A 19,049-nucleotide genomic window follows, 5' to 3' on the forward strand; every position below is an offset into this window, starting at 1 on the left:
AAAAACTCGACAAATGCGATCCTTGGTGGAGGGTATATAAGATTCGGCCCGGCCGAACTTAGCACGCTTTTACTTTATTTTAACTTTCATAAAGTTCAGCTCGACCGAACTTAATGCCCTTTTGATTGTTAAATTTCAATTTGCAAGTGAGCAGAAGAAAATTTAAAATTTTCTAATTATTTTTTTCTTTACTTCCAGACTATCACAAATTATTATAAGCAATTATGAAGCGAATACCAAACCCTTCTCCAATTTAATGAAATAATACATCTTCTAATGTGTACATATAACAAAGCAATTAAAAAAAGTGACATCAATCAAAAGGTAAGTTAGTAAACATTTCATTGTTATTAACTATTAATGTTTGTCTACAAAAATAATTAAGTTCCCATTAATCTGTTTAGATTTGGTTACATCGAAATGTTTGCAAAGAAAATTAAGTTTTATTCACAACTCAATCCTAATTGCTTTTCCAATCATTACATTAAATCATCAATCAAAAAAAAAAATCGACATTTAAACGCAACACATTTTGAAGCCATTAAATCACTTCAATTTAATAAAAATATCATAAACCAAAACTCAAGTATTCTTCCCCAACAATTTATTGAGTTCTCCTCAATTTCAATTTGATCTCTCTTTTTCTCGAGTCCAATGTTCTAACGAGGTATAATTTTATGTAGCATAACGCCAATTTGTTACACAAAAGTAGCAATAAAAGCAACATCATTTTATTTCTCAATTGTTTACATTTCAACGGCAATGCCATAAAAAAATTTAATTATTTCGAGTGTTAATATAAACCAAACAACCAACTAAGGGTATAACAAAAAACAAAAACAAAAAAAAAAAACGATGAAAGAAAAATAAAACCGACTTGCAGGCTTTTGTGTAACAATTGGCATTATCAGAGCTGAAAAAATGAGGAACAATAAAAATGTTTCATAGTGGTACTAAAAATGAAAAACAATTAAAATAATAATAAACGTTTAAATACTTTAATCGAAACTAGTAAAGAACAAACAACATGACAAAAAATTTATTTAAATAAATATATATAACATTGCCTGGAACAATAAAAAAGAAAAACAATGATGTAAATGGGAAATAGCCAAGTTAATACCAAAAAAAAGCATGAACACATATTTGTTAATATTCTTTTATTATTTTTTTTTTTTAAACTTATGCCATGAACTGTTATTGAAACAATGGAAATTAGTACAATGAAAGTAATTTGAGTTATACCCAATGTTTTGTGTCTCATCCAAATCAAATGAAAATTCAATAGAATAGCTATTTATATAAAGAACATTAGGGAACTTTTTACAGACAAACACAAATTGTCTTTAAAATATATTTGTAGAATATCATTGATGCCAAATGTACATTTCGTTTCGTATAAAATCCTGAAATCCCCGAAATAGATCTAAAACGTATTACTTACTTTCTTTGAAGCTCATCTTATATATAAAATTGAATTCTTCATTGTTTGTTTGTTCCGTAAAGACTCAAAAACGACTGAACCAATTACCTTGAAATTTTCACAGATTGTGTAGGTTGGTCTGGAAGGAAACATAGGCCATAGAATTTTTTGATATCGGGAGGGGGCGGACCCTCCCCCTTACCCCAAAAGTACTCTCCAAAAATAAAAGTGAAGGAAAAATTGAATTCTTCATTGTTTGTTTGTCGGTTTGTTTGTTTGTTCCGTATAGACTTAAAAACGGCTGAACCAATTACCTTGAAATTTTCACAGATTGTGAAGATCGGGACAATATGGGTTTCAAATGAAAGGTATTCAAGAGTAGAAAACGAATTTCATAATAAATGTTGGGTCCAAGTTCCTGGGGAGCCGCCCCAACCCTTAAAATAGGTTTACTTGAGGATCATTACAACATGGGACTCAAATGAAAGGTATTCTGGAATAGATAACGAATATAATCGGGATGTAGGAATAGGTTTTATAATTTTTTGATAACGGAAGCGGCGGACTCTCCATCGTTACCCCAAAAGCACCACCCAAAATCGCAAGTGGACCGATAAGGACAATATGGGTATCAAATGAAAAGAATGCGGGAGTAGATAACGAATCTGGCATACAAATTCATGTCAAAGTTTAGGGGGTCACCCCACTCCCACAAAAACGCCCAAAATGGGCACTTCAGCCAATCATATATAAAAGGGGCTCGGTTTGTTTGTTCCGTATAGACTGAAAAACGGCAGAATCGAATTTCTCGAAATTTTCGCAAATTTTGTAGGTTGCTCAGGAAGGAAACATAGGCTGTATAATTTTTCTCTATCGGAAGGGGGACGGATCCTCCCTCAAAAACACAACCCAAAATCAAAAGTGGACCGATCGTGACGATATATGTATCAAGGTATTGGAAAGTAGAATACGAATATGGTATTAAAATTTGAGTTTAAGTACCCATCGGCCCGCCCCAACCCTAAAACTACCCCAAGAGAAGTAGAAATAACGGAGCCCTGGGATACACCTGCGGTCAATTTGTGCACATTGGATGAGAACCCATCTATAACGACTCGAATAGTGCGATCTCTGAGAAAGCTTGAAATAAATCGAACGAAGCCATTACCGACACCAAATGCGACAAGCTTTGATAGTAGTGCACAGTGCCAGACCCTATCAAATGCCTAGGAGATATTCAGAGCCGCAACCTTATTCTCACCAAACTGGTGGATTGAGCGACTCCAACGTTCTGACAGAAGTGCCATGAGGTCGCCCGTAGAGCGATTTCTACGGAACCCATACTGTTGGTCGCTAAGAAGGCCATTAGACTCTAAATACCTCACAAGATGGTGATTAACCATGCTCTCCATGACCTTGGAGAGAGCGGAGCATATCGCAATTGACCGATAATTCGCAGGGTTGTTTGCCTCACCCTTCTTGGGTATTGGCTGAACTTTCGCAACCTTCCAACGTGCCGTGAAGATTACCGCACGGTAGGCAAGGTTGGAAAGGTTGCTTAATGGACGAGCGAGCTTCGAAGGACACTTACCTAACCATGCTCTCCATGAACTTGGAGAGAGCGGAGCATATCGCAATTGACGGATAATTCGCAGGGTTGTTTGCCTCACCCTTCTTGGGTATTGGCTGAATGTTTGCAACCTTCCAAAGCGCCGGGAAGATTCCCGCACGGTAGGCAAGTTTGAAAAGGACGAGCGAGTGTCGAAGAACACCTGCGTAAGACAAGTGTTTAAATGCCATCCGGTCCCGGGGATTTATTTACGTTTATTTATTCAAGAACCCTTTTAACTCCACGAGTTCGAAAACATATTTGGGGCATGACTCCAGATACATTTTCGATTGAGGAGAGTGGTTGATTGCTATCAGGCAGGGAAGAGTTCCCTGCAAATATATCAGCCAACAACATTTGATCGTCCTTAACAAGAGTTGGAATAGATGAAGAACTACCTTTTACTCTATTCACGAACGACCAAAAGCTCTTTCTTCCTCGTGTAGAAGCAAGAACCTTAGTACGCAGACGCTGTTCGTAAAGAAATTTTTTCGCGCCTAAGCACATTGGCACACGAAGATCTTGCCTGTTTGCGCAGCAATTCAGTATTGGCATTTTTATCCAAGCGCTAGTTGCTGAATGCCACTTCTTTCGATCTGACAGCATCTCTGCGTGTCAGGTTAAAGCAACTTTTGTCGTCTGATTTAGCCGTTATAGTCTTAACTGCCAATGGCAAGGGAAGGTCTCCACCGACCTTCCCTTAACATAGGCATGCTGTTAGTATTTGAGCAGTTCCATGGTTTTGAGAATAAAGAATGTAAGGCTTATGGGTCTGTAGGCCTTTGGTGTCGCATTACTTGCCTTGCCGGGCTTGGGTATAAACACCACCCTTGCCTGATGTCAGGCTTTCGGAGTATATGCAAGTCCTAGGAAAGCTGTGAAAATATTGGCCAGATGAGGCGTCAGATAGTCTGCCTCTTTCTGTAGTAACGCCGGAAATATTCCATTAGGTCCGGGTGACTTAAGTGGGTTGAAGCTCCTCAAGGATTCTTTCCCCATAAATTTCGTTGTTATAAACCTTCGATCAACCTCATTATTCCAAGATTCCGGTATCTCCGTGAGTCCCTTTGTATCCTATGGAATATGGGTTTTCAGCCTCAACAAGTCCTACGTTGTCTCTGCTCTCACTCCCATGTCGTCTACTAAAGTTTGGACATGGGTTTTTGAGAGAAACTTTTTTATCTTGGCGGCGTCATTTACGCTTTCGACCTATTCGCAGAAAAGCCTCCTGGAGCACGTCTTGCCGCTATGGTAATCCTATTGTATTCCTTGAGTCGCGTGTAATACACATCCCAATGAACTTCCGCTTTTTTACGACGAGCTCTGTAAGAAAGCCTGTGGACCTCTTTCCCAATATTGCGAATCTCTTCGGTCATCCAGGGTTTTTCTTGGGCTGGTTTCCTTTCCCGAAGAGGACAACTTTAATATAACTTCAATAAAAACGAATATTCTTATCAGTCTCCTCCTTAAATGCTCATACAAGCTATCTGCCAGTTTGCAGTACGCACTGACTTCTAGGGTGATGGCTACACAAAGATGGGATTAAGATTTGGCTCAAAATCGAAAATGGTCAGGTAGATGACATTATTTATTTTGTAAATATTTGCACTAAAACAAAATGTTAAAATAATATAGTAATCAATGTAGCTAAAAATATACCAAAATGAATTTTTTTTTTAACAATCAAAAAAAATATAAAAAACAAAATAGTTAACAATTTAGAGGGAATTTTTACTGCAGCCACTTGTTCAGAAAAATAGCCTCAAATGACTATATGGGAATGCATTTTTTTTCTCCGTGTAATGGATTAACGTTTCAACAACTTGTTAATTTTTAAATGAAAATATGCTGACAATGAGGTAATGTTTCATTATTATTTTTTTTGAACATATATAGAATGATTAAAAGCTAATAAAATGAAAGCTTTTATATAAGCAGTTTGGTTAATTTATGAATTAGTACTTAATATGTAAAACTTCCTTCTACCTGTAAGTGTCAATGAGAAGAAAAGAGAAATGTTGTGTGTTTTTGTTTTTGTTGTGTCTTCACTTTAATTTGAACTTTATAGCTTTTTTATGAATGTTTATTACAATGATGGCGGTACAAAAACGAATTATTTCCTTTATGCTATGATAACCCATGATGGTATATGGCATAGTTAATTGACGCTGAGGATCGGGATATGCTATAACGTGAGGGCAGTTTTGGGGGGGAAGGGATATGAATGTTGGCGATTTGGATTAGTTTGTTTGTTGGGTGGGGCATGTTGGGGTTAATTTGTCATTTTCTGTTTTGCGTCTGATTAAACTTCGGTGGATCTTTGGTTTTGGTTAGATGGAGTGGGTGAAACTGCATGGGGGGGTGAAGGCAAACCACTGTCTTGGGTCAAATGGGTAGCCACAATGGGGGCAGGGCGTGCTGGCAGAGATGGAGGAGCTTGGGCTGGTGCGGGTGCTGCTGTGGGTGCTGGTGCCATTGTGGCCTGTGGTGGCATATTCGATGGGGGCCTATTGAAGAATGGACTATTGGCATTGGGCATAACAGGCACACCACCAAAGCGATTCAGTGATGGATTATTGGGATGATAGCTTTCGCCACTGAAACTGCTGTCGGCACCACTGAAAGTAGGGCTATATTGTTGACGCGGCTGTTGCTGCATTTGATGCAATGGCAATCCATGCTCATCATGATCATCGGCCTCGGGCGATGGTGGCTGATGATAGCCCGCCGGATGTTGTACACCCACATCGTCATCATGCTCTACATCATGGTGGTCAGCTGCATCGGCACCCTCATGCTCATGTGGATCCTGATCCTGATCCAATCCCGAAATGTCACGCAGCGAACGACGTCCCATTTGTTTGGGCTTCTCACCTGTTTTATTAATGTATTCAATATCCTTTGCTAATTTTGTATCTTTATTTTCACTACCTTCTGATGAGGTCACATCCCCGTCATCCAGATCCCATTTTTTAGCTGGAAAATCAATACGTGGTTTGCCCGGTAGTGGTTCATTCGTACGGTAAACTTTATCATATGACCTACTTTTTTTAAGGGTGCCTGTGGCATCTGTATCGCTATCGTAGTCCCCATTTGCATTCAGCGACTTGAGATTGGTGCGCGACGAGGCTCGCGAACGTGGCAGCGTCATTTGCCATTGTGGATCCTCCTTCAATTGTTTCTGGCGGAAGCGATACACGCCACAGACAATACACAACATCAGGGGTAAAATAACAGCTATGATAATGCCAATTGCTATGAAAGCCACACGCCGGGTATAGTAAACTTCACCTGTTTGTTGAGCCCCGTTGAGGGTGGAAGGGAGAGATAGAAGCGTAGCATTGAACATAATTTATTAGCATTTTTATTTTTTAGAAAGAAACGACCATTTTTGATTAACCATGTGATGATGAGAGAGGGGAAAAAACTTGTAATAATTCTTATGATAATACAACCAAAACAAGTTAAGAGGAAGATAATAGAGAATATAAAAAAACATATAAACTTTTGGAAAATGTCTGAAGATTTAAAATTTTAATATTTTAATCAAATTTCGGCCGCATCGAACTTCTGACGCTTAAAATTTGGGTCTAGTATATGTTAATCAAAATTATGATCAAGTAACTGGTGGAACGCCCCACCCATAACATTACCGAAAGGTCATGTCAACCAATCAGCATAAATTGAAGCTCATATTTTTGATAATTGCTACAAAGAAATAATCTGATTGAGTCGAATGACTGGTAATAAAATCTAGAATGAAATAAATAAGGGGAGCGCCCTACCAAAAACCCCATCGTTAGTAAATGTAGACCGATTAGGACAATGTGGAGCTCAAATAAACAGTATATAGGAGAATATTATATATTTGACACCCGAATGTGGTTTAAGAGTGTAATAAATTACTGGGGGAATGTCCCACTCAAAACTCCACCGAGGGGACATATAGACCGATTGAGACAGTATTGGGCTCAATGGAAAAGTAACTGAGAGTAGAATGCAAATCTGATGCCCGAATTTGAGCCTGTATACCACAGTAGCGACACATCATGGCGGCTGCTGGGAATCGAACCCGCGATAATCCATGCTCTGGAAACCGAGCACGCTACTAACTCGGCTACCGGGACCTACCTTCGGACTATACTCGGCAATGATGTTCACAGTCAGAACCGAAGTCTTTATACTAAGTTTCAGCCAAATCGGTTAAAAACTGAGGCTTCTCGGGGGTCAAGAAGTCAAATCTTGGTATCGGTTTATATATGCGCTATATCAGTTTATAGACCGTTATGGATCATGCTCAGCACAGATGTTGGAAGTCATATCTGGGGATCGGTTTGTAGGGGGACTATATGAGTGTATAGACTGATTCGGATAATACAAATTGCAAATTTTGTCCATGAACATTCCACTAAGGAAAAGGGGTAAACTTCTCACATATCTATGAGTGCAGTCCGATTTAAGATTAAGCTCAATGATAAGGGGTCTCCTTTTTATAGCCGAGTCCGAACGGCGTGCCGCAGTGCGATACCTCTTTGGAGAGAAGTTTTACATGGCATAGTACCTCACAAATGTTGCTAGCATTGGGAGAGGAAAACCACCGCTGAAAATTTTTTCGGATGGTCTTGCGAGGATTTGAACCCAGGCGTTCAGCGTCATAGGCGGACATGCTAACCTCTACGCTACGGTGGCCTCCAATAATCGAATCATACTCGGCACTGATATTGGAAGTCAGAACCCAAGTCATTGTGCCAAATTTCAGGCAAATCGTATTAAAATTGAGGTCTTTGGGGTTTCAAGAAGTCAAATCCAGGTATCGTGTTATATGAGGGCTATATCAAATATAGACTGATTCGGATCATACTAGGCACTGATATTGAAAGTCAGAACTTTAGATCTTATGCACGCCAAACTTCGAAGCAGTAAAGCTAGGCTCTTGAAATTTTGCACAAATACTTCTTATAAGTGTAGGTCGGTCAACATTGTAAATGGACCAAATCGGTCCATGTTTTCATATATCTGCCATATAAACCGATCTTGGGTATTGATTCTTGAGCTTCTAGATGGCGCAATTCTTGTCCGATTTGGTTAAAATTTTGCACGTTTTGGTATCACATTCGACCACTGTGCCAGGTATGGTCTAAATCGATTCATAATCGGATATAGCTGCCATATAAGCCGACATATGGTCTTGACTTCTAGAGCTTCTAGAGGGCGCAATTCTTATCCGATTTGGCTGAAATTTTGCATGCAGTGTTCTGATATGACTCCCAACAACTGTGCCAAGTACACTCTAAATCAGTCCATAACCTGATATGGCCGTCATATAAATCGATCTCCCGAATAGACTACTTGAGCCTCTAGAGGGCGCTATTCCTAACCGATTTGACTGAAATTTTGCACGACATGTTTCGTTATGACTTCCAACAACTGTGCTAAGTATGGTTCAAATCGGTTGATAACCTGATATAAATCGATCTTGATGTTTAAACATTAAACATCAAACAGTTGGCTTTGGTGCAGGCACATCCTCCTGCAGAGACAAAGAAGGAAATCTGTTAACTGACACAGATAACATGCTGAGGATATGGAAAGAACATTTTACCCAACTGCTAGTGTCCGACGTTGGCGGCGAAGAGGATACCGCAGAACCAATCCCTGATGATGGTATATTATATTTACCTCCTAGTCAGAATGAGGTCCCGACTAAAGAACAACAAGGCAGCAGGAGCCGACGGGTTACCCGCTGAACTATTTAAGACCAGAGGCGACGCGCTGATAAGGCATATGCATCAGCTTATCTGCGCAATCTGGCTAGAAGAACGCATACCCGATGATTGGTACCTCAGCATACTATGTCCCGTACACGAGAAAGGGGACAAGGCGGAATGTGCCAACTACAGAGGAATAAGTCTACTCCCCATTACAAACAAGATACTCTGGAGCGTACTGTGTGAAAGATTAAAACCTAAAGTCAATGAGATAATTGGGCCCTATCAATGCGGCTTTAGATCTGGTCCAGGCTTTAGACCTGGACCAGATATTCACACTACGCCAAATCCTGAAAAAGACCTGAGAAGGACAAATCAACACCTACCAAGCCATTTCAAACCATGTTTGAGTTTGATATCCCTGAAAAATTAATAAGACTCTGCAGGATGACACTTGGTGATACGCGTTTCTCAGTAAGAATAGGAAAGAATCTCTCCGAACCATTCAATACCAAACGAGGTTTCAGACAAGGAGACGGCCTATCGTGTGATCTCTTTAATATCCTGTAGGAGAAGATTATAGGAGATGCAGATGTGAAGAGATATGGCACACAAATCACAAGACAATAAATGCTACTCGCCTATGCCGAGGACATCGATATCATAGGACGATCACCGGAAGTAGTAACTTTTGCCTTTGAAAGAATCGAAAGAGAGTCAGTGAAAATGGGTCTGGCAGTAAATGGAGATAAGACGAAGTGGATGGTTTGAACTCCCAAAAAGCCTTGCACAACCGAGCAGATAAAAAAATGGAGAAAGTTGGGAAACACAACCTTGAGATAGTCAGTAACTTTATTTACCTCGGCACCGCCGTAACCGAAACGAATGACACCAGTTTTCAGATTAAGCGAAGAATAATACTGGCAAACAGATGCTACTTTGGACTAAGTAAGCAGTTTAGAAACAAGGCCAACTCTAGACAGACGAAGACTACACTTTACAAGACACTGATACTACCCGTGCTGCTATATGGTTCTGAGGCATGGGTACTTGTGAAAGCAGATGAGGCAGTGCTTGGAGTATTTGAGAGAAAGATTCTTCGCAAAATATATGAACCAATTTGGTTAATGGAAAATATAGGGGACCTATGAACCACGAGCCGTATGACGACGATAGCATAGTTACACGCATCAAAATACAACGGTTGCGTTGACCAGTTCATGTTGTCAGAATGGGTGAAGAAGCTCCAGCAAAGAAGTCTTTTGAAGGCAAACACGGTGGAACACGCAAACCGGGAAGACCAAAAGCCCGATGGAAAGATCAACTGGTGGGAGACATCTCGAAACTTGGTGTCAGAGATTTTAGAATAAGCGCAGAAGATCGAGGCGCTTGGAACGCAATTCTACGTTCGGCAAGTGGAACAAATATTCTGTCATGGCCAATTAAAGTATGTAATGTAAATTCTGTGTAAAAATCTCCTTTTTGAAATGTACCCCTATATGGGAACTTCATCCAAAGATTGGTCAATTCATCCATGGGTTGGAATATACTTGTGCCATGCCGAAAAAATGTCGCTTGTGGGGTCCAGAGCAAAAATACCAAAATCGGGGGTACTTTTGTATCGGACCTACACCTAAAGTTGGACTGACCAGGACCATATTGGGCACAGTTGTAGATAGGTCGAATAAAACTCCATGTACCATATTTCAGCAAAAATTGGATAAAAATCGCTTAGGATGTTATATTTAGAGATTGGCATAACTGCCATATAGAGCTATCTCCAAATTAAAGGTCTTATGTATATAAAACGCGTATTTTTTATACGATTTGACTTAAAATTTGCCATAAGGTATCACAACTTGCCAAAAATCCCTCCAGAAAAATTTCGAAAAAAACACAATATGTTCATTTTCCCATAACGAAGATCTTCTAAATATTTGGATTTTTTGTATCCCCTATCATTTGTCTATCCTACTTAACTTGTCTTGGAGTTTAGTATTGGTCTTAAGTAAAATAGAGACTTACGTAGACACTCGGTATAACCATATTCGGGCATATTCCACAATCCATTGGACATGCATTCACGTCTTTGATCACCAATCAAGACGAATCCTTCATTGCACTCAAATGAAACCTTGGCGCCGGGCATAAAGTTGAAGCTTAGTTTACGACCAAATCGAGGAGTTTCCAAAACACCACAGGAGACCACACGCCTGAGAGACAAGAGGGAAGAAAAAATATTCGTGTAAATAGAAAATAAAATATAAGTTTCTTCCTTTTGCATAAAAATTCTTCCCAAATTATGCATTTTTAAAGTTATTAACATTTTTCTCTTTAATTTGATTGTGCAAAACTTACTGTTGATTCAAGGTCCTTATATTCACCAAACTGTCATAGTAGTTCTTTGTAAAATGCGCCAAATCTCGATTTAATGTCATGCCATAATCATATCGACACTGATACGATTCACCACACAGATCCTGAGCCTTTTCAATGTCATACGAACGATTGGCTGGTAAAAAGTTAACCGGTTCTTGCGTATAGTTGGGCACAAATGAAGCATTCGAGAAATAACTGGCCGTTCGTCCAAATTCTCGAGTAAACAAAGCCGCCCCCACACCAGGTAGATCACGATCGGCCAACATCCATTTCATGGCCCATTGATTGTGAAGAGTCTTGAAATCGGACGGATTGATATTCATGACTTGGCCATTGGGCAGGGTAAAGTCATCCATGGGATTGAAACTCCAATTGCCAAATAAGCCTGCGGTTTTATTCTAAAAACAAAAGCAGAGATGGTTATCTTATTTCCGTTTCAATTTCATTTATAACTAAGGCTACTCACTATGAAATTCCATGGCAAATAAACTCTTCCCGTCATATAACCCTCATTCTCGATGACCTCTACGCCAATGCCGGAATCAAACATTACCACCACCTGTGACTGATTGAGCAAATAGGTGGGTGTGTATACGGTGACACCATCAAAATGTTGGAATTTCAAACTTTCCCGATCAAAGTAAATTCTACGACCATCAGCCAATACATCCATCCTATAACGCCAACGTGCATGTTGTGGACGTATGCGCACCTCAATTGTGGTGGTGGTATTACCACGCATGGCCATGGCTGTTAGCTGAGTGGCAGGCACAGCACCATAGACATTATTGGGCATTTGTTCGAAACGTCCCTGAACCTCAAAACGTTGATCAGCATCCACACTGCGTGAGAGCACGAATTCGCCCAAACCATTAAAGGTATACTGAGTACCATCGAAAGTAATGAAATGAGGATCACCAAAGACTCCAGCCACACCAGGTGCTTGATAGGCTACACAATCTTGGGAAGGACGACGTTCAAAGCGATAGGTTTCACAGCCCACAGCTTGTTCCTCCTGCCAGTAGCAGCATGTGTAGAAGGGACGCATATCATGGAACCATGTGGACAAGGTGGGCACTTTACTGGCCTCATTCCAGGGCATCTTACCCAGATTGTGGTTGCGACGAGGACGAGAGCCCCACATTTGATCCTGGGTCAACATGAGGAAGCCATAACGATCATAGCAACATTGTTGCTCGGCTCCTTGGGCGCTGAAAGTTTACGGAAATATTGAGTTCACAGACTGCAAACCTGTTTCTCCCCCCGCTTTTCTGATTTTTTTTTTTAACATATAACTATTCAATGTACTTACGTTGGTGTTCCACTGACCACACAATGTATGGCAGTCTTGTGACGCAAACAGGTGGGATTTGAATCCTTATCACAATCGCGATCTGGCCTATAACGTCCCTTATCGTAAATTGCCTGTTCCATGGTGCAAGGGCACAAGGGTAAATCAGCAGCAAAGTTTCTAAAGAAAAGGAAAGAAAATGAAAATTAACTCAGCAAACATCCAAGAAAAAAATGTTCAACAAACACCAAAGTTAATCCCAAGTCAATAAATCGAAAATCCTTACAATTTGTTTTTTTTTTTTGCAATCAGCCTCAATGCTGACCCTAAAACAATTGGCCAGTTTTCTTTTCATTTGTTTTCTTACTGCAACAGTCTGCATGGGATTGTCCTTCGGTTAACTGAAGCCCCTATCCCATTTCGCTTTATGGCAATACTCTTTCATTGTGGCCAACACACTTGGCCACACAGCATAATTAAGTATTGCAACCGCCAAAGAGCTCTAAGTAACTGCAACAACAACAACAGCAGCAAGAGCCATGAAAGTCCTTCGAAATGGAAGGAAGAGTTAAAACAGCAATTATTACAGCACCCACAGCAACAGCTGCATCTACTTTGAATAGCTGTAACAGCAATCATCGGAGCCAAACACTTTTTAATTAAGTCAATATTTTTTCAGCCACTCTCTTTGAGTGCATGGTTATCGATACACTCAAAAAACCGTTACAGTATCTCTTAGTATAGGGTATCGTGTTGCTTATGTTTGAAAATCCGCCTGTGCTCTGGCAGAAAGCTTATTTTTGAACCAGTACACGAAGAAGAGCGAATTGGCACTCGTAGATACAAAGTTTAGGAATTTAATCAAAAAAACTCTAAAAAATCCTAAGTAATCGAAATCGGCAATGGTTCTGAAATACGAATCAAAAATTTTCTTGAAAATGGCAAGTTCGGCCCGACCGAACTTTGGATAACTACCACCTCGGGTGAATATAACAAGTAAAAGCGTTCTAAGTTGAGGACCACGCCCACTAGGCCACTGGAGACTATTCCAGATATCCGACCCATTCACATACAGACTAAGTGTGAGGCAGCCACTGCGGCTATGAGACTCAAGGCGATGGGAGAATGGATTGAGGATGGGAGCAACTCATACCATCGCGATATAATCGAGGCGACGATAGGAAACCTGGATGGAAGGGAAGAGGTTTTCGATCGGATACCTGAGATGAACCTTGAAGTCGAGTGCGAGGCACTGCTACCATCGGCACGGTCTTGGATTGACGGAACCCTAGTATTGCCTTCTGGAAGAACATGTTACACGGATGGATCAAAGCCAGAGGACAGAGTGGGCCTGGGGGTTTACAATGAGAAACCAGGGACTGAGATCTGTTTTAGACTGCCTGACCATAATACAGTCCTGCAGGTCCTGAAGCGGCCCTACAAGGGTGGAGATTTATCTGCAGAAACCGGACCATAGTAAGAATTCAGAATTTCCACCACTGTTACGTTAGCCTCGTCCTCTGATTCCGCCAGGAGTTCTTCCTCACAAGTTAGATCTTGTCATCATGAGCTTCCGTACGCATCCAGTGGCAGATGAGAAAGTAGTGAAACCACTCCTCCTCAGGACACTAAACACTTGCGGTGTGGACGACTCCCCCTTAGGTGCTACACTAGATGCTGCTGTCGTAGTTCTTTTTGAGTTGCGTCCTTTCCCGCTGGCGCACACCTTGAGCCCAGTCCAATCGGAAGATCCAGATCGTGGCAGGGGTATTTTCAGTCTCTAGCAATCCGCCAGACATTAGCGATGTGATCGATAGTTCCTCATGTTTACCGATTGGGAAAATATGGGTATCAAATAAAAGGTATTTAAGAGTAGAGTGCCGTGATATAAGAATTTTTATTATTTATTTTATTTTTTTTTTTATTTTATTTTTTATTTTATTTTAGTTTTTTTATTTTATTTTATTTTATTTCATTTTATTTTTTTTTTATTTTTTTTTTATTTTATTTTATGTTATTTTATTTCATTTTATTTTATTTCATTTTATTTTATTTTATTTTATTTTATTTTATTTTATTTTATTTTATTTTATTTTATTTTATTTTATTTTATTTTTATTTTATTTTATTTTATTTTATTTTATTTTATTTTATTTTTAATTTATTTTATTTTATTTAATTTTATTTTATTTTATTTTATTTTATTTTATTTTATTTTATTTTATTTTTAATTTATTTTATTTTATTTTATTTTATTTTATTTTATTTTATTTTATTTTATTTTATTTTATTTTATTTTATTTTATTTTATTTTATTTTATTTTATTTTATTTTATTTTATTTTATTTTATTCTATTTTATTTTATTTTATTTTATTTTATTTTATTTTATTTTATTTTATTTTATTTTATTTTATTTTATTTTATTTTATTTTATTTTATTTTATTTTATTTTATTTTATTTTATTTTATTTTATTTTATTTTATTTTATTTTATTTTATTTTATTTTATTTTATTTTATTTTATTTTATTTTATTTTATTTTATTTTATTTTATTTTATTTTATTTTATTTTATTTTATTTTACTTTATTTTACTTTATTTTATTTTACTTTATTTTATTTTATTTTATTTTATTTTATTTTATTTTATTTTATTTTATTTTATTTTATTTTATTTTATTTTATTTTTAATTTATTTTATATTATTTTATTGCATTTTATTTTTTTTTACTTATTTTATTTTATTTTTTATATCGTTCTACTTCCCATAGTTTCTAAGCTTTTCTGCATGTGCCACACTATATTTGACCTTAAAAAATGTTTGTCTTGTGCAACGCATTTGATAGATTTTTTTATAATTGGTTCAAGCGATATAACAAACGAAACTAAATGACCAAATATTCAAAAACCAATTTGGATATCTATCTAACCATGACTGAAATATTTTAATTGATCACCCTTAAGACGAAGTGAGAACGAAAGCTTTTTACCAAGTTGTAGTTGGTAAGACAAAACCATTCTGTGGTTGGAATGCAGCATTCACATCCCCTTTACATCGTTGTGCAACATAATGCTTGCAATCTGTTTTGCAAAGCCATTATAGTCCAATGAAGTAATGTGGTGCTCTATGTTCGTTGGTATTTTATTGGACTTTAGTTTATGTGTTCAATTGACCTTCACTTGGTGGCAGGATTCTGCCCTACTTGCAAATGAAATAGTCCTTTCCCAGAGAATAGCCTTTCTACCATAAAATAGCAAAGCAGGAGCCAGAATATTAAGATACATATAGGGTATTTTTTTTTAAATGGTAGTTATCAATAGGATCTCGCTTTTAAGAATATCTAATAGTCAACTAAATTCATGATTCAATTGACTTTAACATCAAATTCCATAGTTTTTCCTTTTCTTCACTCCTGCTGCCATTCCAAAAACAACACCCTTTACATGTGTGGTTTTGTATGTTTGAATGCTTACATTACATTGCATTTGCTTACCTCAGATATCTGTCGTTACGTATCCAATTATCACACAATGCTCGTGGCCATTTGTAACCATGCATACGCTCCCATTGTGGTCCGAAATACCAAGCCAATGGTATGGGTTTTGACCATAGAATCCTGGAAAAATGCAAACAAAATGAAATTTGTTTTTATTTAAGTTATTGCATGCTTTGTTAATTTTAGGTTACCATGGATAATGATAATAATGTGGTGAAATATTTTAATTAAATGTCTGCTCAAAGCATTGATGTGAGAAATTGCTTATAGTTTTTCAATTAATTAAACAGGAGTAACGAAGAGAAACATTGCAAGCAATTAGTTTAAAATAAGAATGTCCACAGTAATTAATTTTATGCAATTTCAGCACGTAGTGATGATAACGAAGTGTAATAACTTCAATGGCAACACGCTTTAGGGTAAACGGAATCAATGATGTTGGCCAAAGTGAGTGAGTTTGTAATGGCGGGTACCAATTGCTATGCCACATGGCTGAAAAACCCTTGCGTTTTTTCAAAAGTCTCTATTGCCAAAGTGTCATAAAACTTAAATTTAAAACTTAAATAACCCTCCCCCTTGGGAGATGGTACTAAAACTACCTCTTCCCCTGGTAAATAGTACTAAAACAGCGAAATTGTAATGGGAAAGTGTAATAAAACAACCCTATTCCTTGGGAAATGATACTAAAAATAACCTATTCCTTGGGAAAGGGTGCTACGACTTTTTTTTTCCTTGCGAAATAGTACTAAAACTACCCTCTACTTTGGAAAATGGTACAAAAAAATACCTCTTCTCCTGGAAAAAGTACTGAAATTACCCTATCCCTTTGGAAAGGGTACGCTTTTCTTTAGGGAAAAGGTACTTAAAGGAAAAGGGTACTTAAACTTTTCCTTTTAAAAGGATGATAAATCTAGCCTATCCCTTGAAATGGTTCTTAAAACTATCCTATATTTTGGGAAATGGTACTAAAACTACCGTATCCCTTTGGAAAGGGAACCAAAATTACCTTCTTCCTTGGGCAATGGTACTAAAAACTACCTTTTCCTTTGGGAAATAGTACTAAAACTACCCCATCCCTTAGAACAGGGTACCAAAACTACCCTATCCTTTGGAAAACGGAACTACAACTACCCTATTCCTTGTGAAAGGGTACTAAAACTACACTCTCTATTAGGAAATAGTACTAAAACTAAATTTTCCCTGGAAAATAGTACTAAAATAACTTTATCCCTTGGGAAAGTGTACTAAAACGACCCAATCCCTTGGAAAATGGTACTAAACTACCCTATGCTTTGTGAAAGGGTACTTAAACCACCCTCTTCTTTTGGAAATGGTACTAAAGCTACCTCTTCCCCTTGAAAATAGTACTAAAACAACGCTATGTCTTGGGAAGGTGTATTAAAACAACCGTATCCCTTGGAAAATAGTACTAAAGCTAACCTGTCCCTTGCAAAAGAGTACTAAGTCTTCACTTTCCTTTGGGAAAGGGTACCAAAATTACCCGCTCCTTTGGGAAATGGAACAAAAAAAATACCTCTTCCCTTGAGTAATAGTACTAAAACAATGCTATCCCTTAGGAAAGTGTATTAAAACTACCCTTCCCTTGGGAAAGGGTGCCAAGACTACCCTTGCCGTTGGAAAAGGATACCTTAACTACCCTATCCCTTGGGATAGGACAATTAAACTACCCCATCCCTTAGTAAAGGGTACTAAAACTACACTATTCCTAGGGAAAGGGTACTTAAACTACACTTATCCCTTGCTAAAGGGTGCTAAAATTACCCTATCTCTATTGAAAGGGTACTAAAATTACCCTTTCTCTAGTGAAAGGGTACTAAAATTATCCTATCTCTAGTGAAAGGGTACTACAACTACGCTATCCCTAGGAAAAGGGTATTTAAACTACCCTATTCCTTGGAAACGGGCATTAAAACTACCCCATCCCTAGCGAAAGGGTACTAAATCTACCCTATCCCTTGGGAAAGGGTACTTAAACTACCCTATCCCTTAGGAAATGGTACTAAAACTACACTATTCCTTGGGAAAGGGTACTAAAACTACACTTTTCCTTGCTAAAGGGTACTAAACTTACCCTATCCCTTGGGAAAGGGTACTAAAACCACCCTATCCCTAGGAAAAGGGTTCGAAAACTACCCTATCCCTTGGGAAAGGGTAATAAAAAATACCACATCCGTTGCAAAAAATTACTAAATCTACCCTATCCCATGCGAAAGGGTACTAGAACTACCCTATCCTATGCGAAAGGATACTAGAATTACCCTATCCCATGCGAAAGGGTACTAGAACTACCCTATATTTTGGGAAAGTGTACTAAAACTACCCTATCCTTTGGAAAATGTACTAAAACTATCTTGTCTCTTGGGAAAGGGTACTAAACCTACCCCATCTCTTGAGAAAGACTTGTAAACCTTACCTAAGGAAATGTTACTAAAGTTACCCTTTTCCCTTAGGAAAACGTTTTAAAACTACCCATACCTTTGGGAAAGGGTAGACACTTATTTATGTTCTCGCCAAGTCCCAGATCGGATCACATTTGGATGTATCTGCTATATAGCCCGATTTTTTTTTTTGCTTGAGCACTAAACAGGCGCTTTTACAACCGGATTTTGATAAAATTTGGTACAGTAGTTTGTATTAGAAGTCTAAAGGCCCCTCTTTCTGCTTTACGCGTTCCTGATAGTTTTATATTTTTTTCGTCCATAAAAATTCATTCAAACATTTTTTTGCACATTTTGAAGCTGCCCATTTTAATCCTTAAACTTCATAAAAATTTTCATTGACTTCAAAATTCGAAATTTCGAACACAACAATAGAGATGTCCAACTTGATGGTTTCCATCAGTATTGGAAAAATGTAATCCACCTAACACCTCATCAAATATTCAGAGCCCCATGCAATATAACGCACTCACACAAACGCCCCACATCTACAGATTTGTATATACATAGGTATCTGAGTCTCTGCTACATCAGGAAATAAATATCTCCGGTGTCCATTAATTTCAACACCACAAGGAAAACGATGCTTAACATCTCATCTCATTTCATTGTACAAGCATAGAGAAAACAAACCGCCACTGGAAACCCAACCAATGAATGATCAGAGTCACGCATACTTAAC

The 19,049-nt window shown here is 38.0% G+C and overlaps 1 protein-coding gene across 6 annotated transcripts in view; it reads right to left on the minus strand.

Annotated features, from left to right (window-relative positions):
* LOC106087843 (protein mesh) overlaps positions 1-19,049 on the minus strand; it is a 132,344-nt gene that overhangs the window by 9,394 nt on the left and 103,901 nt on the right. For 2 of the 6 annotated variants that reach the window (XM_059363017.1, XM_059363016.1), the window contains 6 exons: positions 15,906-16,028; positions 12,432-12,590; positions 11,586-12,330; positions 11,099-11,517; positions 10,766-10,953; positions 4,923-6,323 (listed from right to left, as the gene is read on the minus strand). In XM_059363017.1, coding sequence (XP_059219000.1) covers positions 5,335-6,323; positions 10,766-10,953; positions 11,099-11,517; positions 11,586-12,330; positions 12,432-12,590; positions 15,906-16,028 — 2,623 coding nt within the window. In that variant the 3' untranslated portion in view covers positions 4,923-5,334. Of the gene's footprint in view, positions 1-4,921; positions 6,324-10,765; positions 10,954-11,098; positions 11,518-11,585; positions 12,331-12,431; positions 12,591-15,905; positions 16,029-19,049 lie in introns of those variants that run through there. The other 4 variants (XM_059363020.1, XM_059363019.1, XM_059363018.1 and 1 more) reach the window with 4 other exon arrangements.

This window comes from Stomoxys calcitrans, chromosome 2 (genome assembly GCF_963082655.1).
Source record: "Stomoxys calcitrans chromosome 2, idStoCalc2.1, whole genome shotgun sequence".
In the NCBI taxonomy this organism is placed as follows: Eukaryota; Metazoa; Arthropoda; class Insecta; order Diptera; family Muscidae; genus Stomoxys; species Stomoxys calcitrans.